We start from the raw sequence: 3999 nt of genomic DNA on the forward strand, positions 1-3999 counted from the left end.
TTTAGGTATTATATAAAAAAAACATTTTTAACTTTTATTTTTTACTTGACGCAAATTTTAGATAATGCCTTGAAGCTTACACCTCACCAAATGAATGAAAAATGACTCAATACCCAATCGCACAATTTTAAACCTTGGCTAGGGCTACAACCGGCTCTAAATCCTTCACATCAAGCGTCTCTTTTTGAAATCAAATGATGATGCTCCTCAGAGACTCACCCAGCTTCGGCCTTATTTAGCAATGCCAACAACTTCATTAAAGACCACTGTGCTATAGCAAACTGTTATAAACATATTCTTGAACTCGACAGATGAAGTGATCATTCAAGCAGAAGACGCCAGAACCACTAAAGTGATTCTTTGAACATAGTGAATAATAACATACAATGCAACTGAGTCACTGATATCCATCAGTTTTCCGGATTATCGGTTGCAGAAAACCGGTATGAAGAACTGTTGTTGTTGGTGATACATCATAAAGCCAAAATTCATTCATTTCAATTTCTTATTTACTTTCCCTTGACACGGATATATTATTATCAGTGAACTGCTCAGCAGGAGTAAAAAAACAAACTTAGGTCCCATCCATGTAATAAAAAGTAATTAAATGTACAAAGGAATAAAAAAGCATTGAAGGATCCAAAAGATATAGCTTTGTACCACTTTAGCAGCCTATTTTTTTCATCCCACTTTCACTTCGTAAGGATGCTTTCACCGTTATATCCATCAGAATACTTTTCATCTTTGTCAAAACTCTAGATTCCATTTCACAGAAGCAAAAAATTCAGAAGTTGCTGATTGCCGCTGCTTCTATTCTTCACTCGATTCAAGTGCCTGCTAAAAGTCAAGCATGGGCTTAGACGCATCAACATAATGTTTGTAAAGAAAAAAAAAATTAAAGATTCAAATGAATAAAAAGTTAAGTGTCATCACCTTTGAAAGCCATGGAAAGCATCAGATATCAAGATCACTAGCTTCAATTTCTAATAATGCCATTAGGCACCGCACCATTTGCTAGTTTCCTCATTCTGGAGCAACTTGCATAATTGAAGTTCGCTTACAGTTACCTTTACCATATATCCCATGGGTTGTGACAGGGAGAAGCCATTTTCCATGACTCTTATTCTAGCAATAAAAATTTACATTCAATATGTTTATTTTATCACCAAAATCAATGGTTGATGAAATAAAACTTTTCTCCTGATCTGCACAGAAACTAACCAAATACAATCTTATTTATGAGCATTTAACAATTTGAAGGGAATGTTCAAATAATCAATTACCCTCTTCAGTTTCCCTCAGCTTCATGCATCATGATATCATCCAAACTTTTACCGAAAGTGCAAGGAAACTTTCTATCATGGCATCCAAAACAACATTTTGTAACAATGGATGAGCAAGTTGCAGCAAGGCTCACCTAACATTGGGTTTCTCTCCAATATCTGTCCTAATAATTTGCTTAGAAACAAACTCTGCTTCTTTCAGCTTTCCAGTTCTCTCAAGAGCCAGCATTAAGGACTTCATGCAGCTAGAGATAACACCTGATCCGTGCTCATCAACCACGTTATAAAACAAATCAAAAGCTTCTGAACCTCTCTCAATTTCACAAAGCCCATTCACAACCATGCAAAAAACTTGAGGATCCAAATTTTCTTTTTTCTCCAAACTGAATAACAAAAGGCCTCGCGCTTCCAGGAATTTCCTCTCTTGACAAAGAATAAGGACGAGCTTCTCCATCTTCACGCAATACCCATTAGCATAAAGCAGCCGAATAATCCCGAAAGCTTTTTCATTCAAACCATTTCCAAAAAGCTTATGAACAACGTCAGTTGAAAGATCACTATTCTGACGGATCTTCCTCTCCAACATTACAGAAACCAAATCAGCAGCTTCATTTGCATAACCATCCTTTCTCAAAAGCCCATCCAAGACTGAATGAAAACAATCCGTACTAGGCCGGTGACCAATATCCAACATCCTCTTCATAGCCTCCAATGCACAGCCAATATTTCCCTTGGATATGAATCCATTCACCAACTCTTCACACAATTTATAATCCGGTTTCAGGTCCCTCATCACCATTGAAACCAGCAGGTTGTATCCTTTTACAAATGCACCTTCCCTGCAATACCCTAGGATAATTGTCTTGAATGCAGCAATATCCACAGTAGCTCTCCTATCAAGCAGCTCCCGAAGAACTTTCCCAGCTTTCTCTGTCTTCCCGCAGCTGCACAAATGCTCAAACAGCGGGTTATAAGAAGCCATTAAGGGGAGACAAGAATCAGCTCTCCTGAAAACCTCCTTCTCATGGAGCTCATCAACCAACATTTCTGCTCTCCCAAACTTCCCAATGGAGCACAGCCCCCTAATAAGAGTGCTGTAAGTAGCAGAATCACCCTTCAAGCCAAGCTCCGTCAATCGATCAAACGTCTTGAGTGCGTCCTCCACACTACCAGCATTGCAGTGTGCAGCTATCAGAGTATTGAAGGTGCAAATGTCAGGCTTGAAACCGGCTTTTTTATCAAAAAAATTCTTCATCAAATTCAATTTTCCGGCTTCACAAAAGCCCTTCATAAGGGTATTAAAAGTAATCTTATTCGGCTTTAGGCCAACAACCACCATTTTGCCAAATAACGCAACGGCTTTATCCACCATAAGCCGGCTGCAGTAGCCACGGATGAGGGTGGTATAGGAAACGACATTGGGCACAACATCAGCAATTTTCTTCTGCATTTCTTCAAACAATTTATGAGCAGCACCAAACTTCCCTGTCCGAATGAGCCCATCTAGAAGAGTGTTGTAGGTGACAACGTCGGGGTCGCAGTGGTGGCGGGGCATTAAGCGAAAAACATGGAAGGCCTCGGATAGCATTGTATTAAGGCAAAAGCCACGAATGACAGTGTTGAAAGTGATGGCATCGGGCGGAACGCCGAGACGAAGCATGAGGTGGAACAATCGTGCAGCGGCGCGGGTGCGGCCGCGGCGGAATAAAGCGGCGAAGAGGGAGTTGAAGGAGAAAGCGGAGTATGCCACTCCGCGGGCCGGCATTAGCCGGAAAACCTGAACGGCTCGGCGGAGATGGCCGGCGCGGGCCAGGGAGCGAATTAAGGCGTTGAAGGGGGCATCGTGGAGGAGAGGAGATGGGTGAGGGAGGGAAAGCAGGAAATCGACGGCGGGGCGGAGGTTACGTGAGCGAAGGAGAAGGTTTAAGGTTTTGCCGGTGGCGCGGTGGTCAGCGAGAGGGGAGCGCAGGCGGATGGCGGATAGCATAAGTAGGGGGGCGGCGGAAGGTGAAGGAAGAAGGGAAAGGGCGCGGAGAAGAGAGGAGGGGTGGGTGAGGCGGAGAAGGAGGGGTGAGAGGGCAGAGTCGAGCGCGAGTGGAGAAGATGGGTGGCGGTCGGTGAATAAACGAGCAATGGCGAGGAGATGCTCTTCATCGGCTGCTGGCAGCCGCAACGAGGGACGGCGGAGCTGGGCGCGCCGGAGGCGAGACATGAGATCTAAATATGTAAATAAATCCAATGATTCTTGTATAATTACCGGCAGAGTGTAGCATTTTCCCCATTTTGAAGTTTTAGTTGCTTTTGAAAATAAGCTCTACCTCTCAATAAAATTGTTACATCAGAATCAAATATACTCGATGAATAATTTAAATTTAATTTGATTTATAGTTAATCAAATTCATTTAAGTAAATAACTAAAAAAAATTGAACATTCTTAAAAGCTTAAAGGTTAAATAAATTAAATTTAAATACCGTTCAAATTATTTATTAATATTAATGGATAAATAATAGAAATAGGGAATGAAAAAAAGAACCCATTTTATGTTCTACCTAGACTTCAAGCAACTTGCATGATAATTTCTTCTGCAAGGACTGAAACATCATTCCTAACTGTTATAAGGGCAATCTCCAACCGAAAAACTCTTTTTTCACTTCAAATTGCAGTAAAATACCTAAATGCAGTAATTTATCTTCAACCGAACTCCATTTTCTAACC

At 41.4% G+C, this 3999-nt stretch overlaps 1 protein-coding gene across 1 annotated transcript; it reads right to left on the minus strand.

Moving 5' to 3' along the window:
• Positions 1-332: 332 nt before the first annotated feature.
• Positions 333-3595, minus strand: LOC110093890 (pentatricopeptide repeat-containing protein At1g02060, chloroplastic). Its single transcript, XM_028694749.1, has 3 exons — positions 1418-3595; positions 934-1125; positions 333-834 (listed from the first exon to the last, which is right to left on the minus strand). Exons 1-2 carry the CDS (start codon positions 3493-3495, stop codon positions 996-998), a joined length of 2208 nt encoding a protein of 735 aa, XP_028550582.1. The 5' UTR covers positions 3496-3595; the 3' UTR covers positions 333-834; positions 934-995.
• Between the last annotated feature and the right edge of the window lie 404 nt (positions 3596-3999).

The sequence above is a fragment of the Dendrobium catenatum genome, unplaced genomic scaffold (genome assembly GCF_001605985.2).
Source record: "Dendrobium catenatum unplaced genomic scaffold, ASM160598v2 fragScaff_scaffold_542, whole genome shotgun sequence".
In the NCBI taxonomy this organism is placed as follows: domain Eukaryota; kingdom Viridiplantae; phylum Streptophyta; class Magnoliopsida; order Asparagales; family Orchidaceae; genus Dendrobium; species Dendrobium catenatum.

What these genes read in the sequence shown, in the direction of transcription:
- LOC110093890 (XM_028694749.1), bottom strand. Translation starts at nt 3,495, where the DNA reads ATGTCTCGCCTCCGGCGCGCCCAGCTCCGCCGTCCCTCGTTGCGGCTG. An exon ending in GGAGAGAAACCCAATGTTAG is followed by an intron (nt 1,126 to 1,417) that starts GTGAGCCTTGCT and finishes TTTTATTGCTAG; the next exon opens with AATAAGAGTCATGGAAAATG.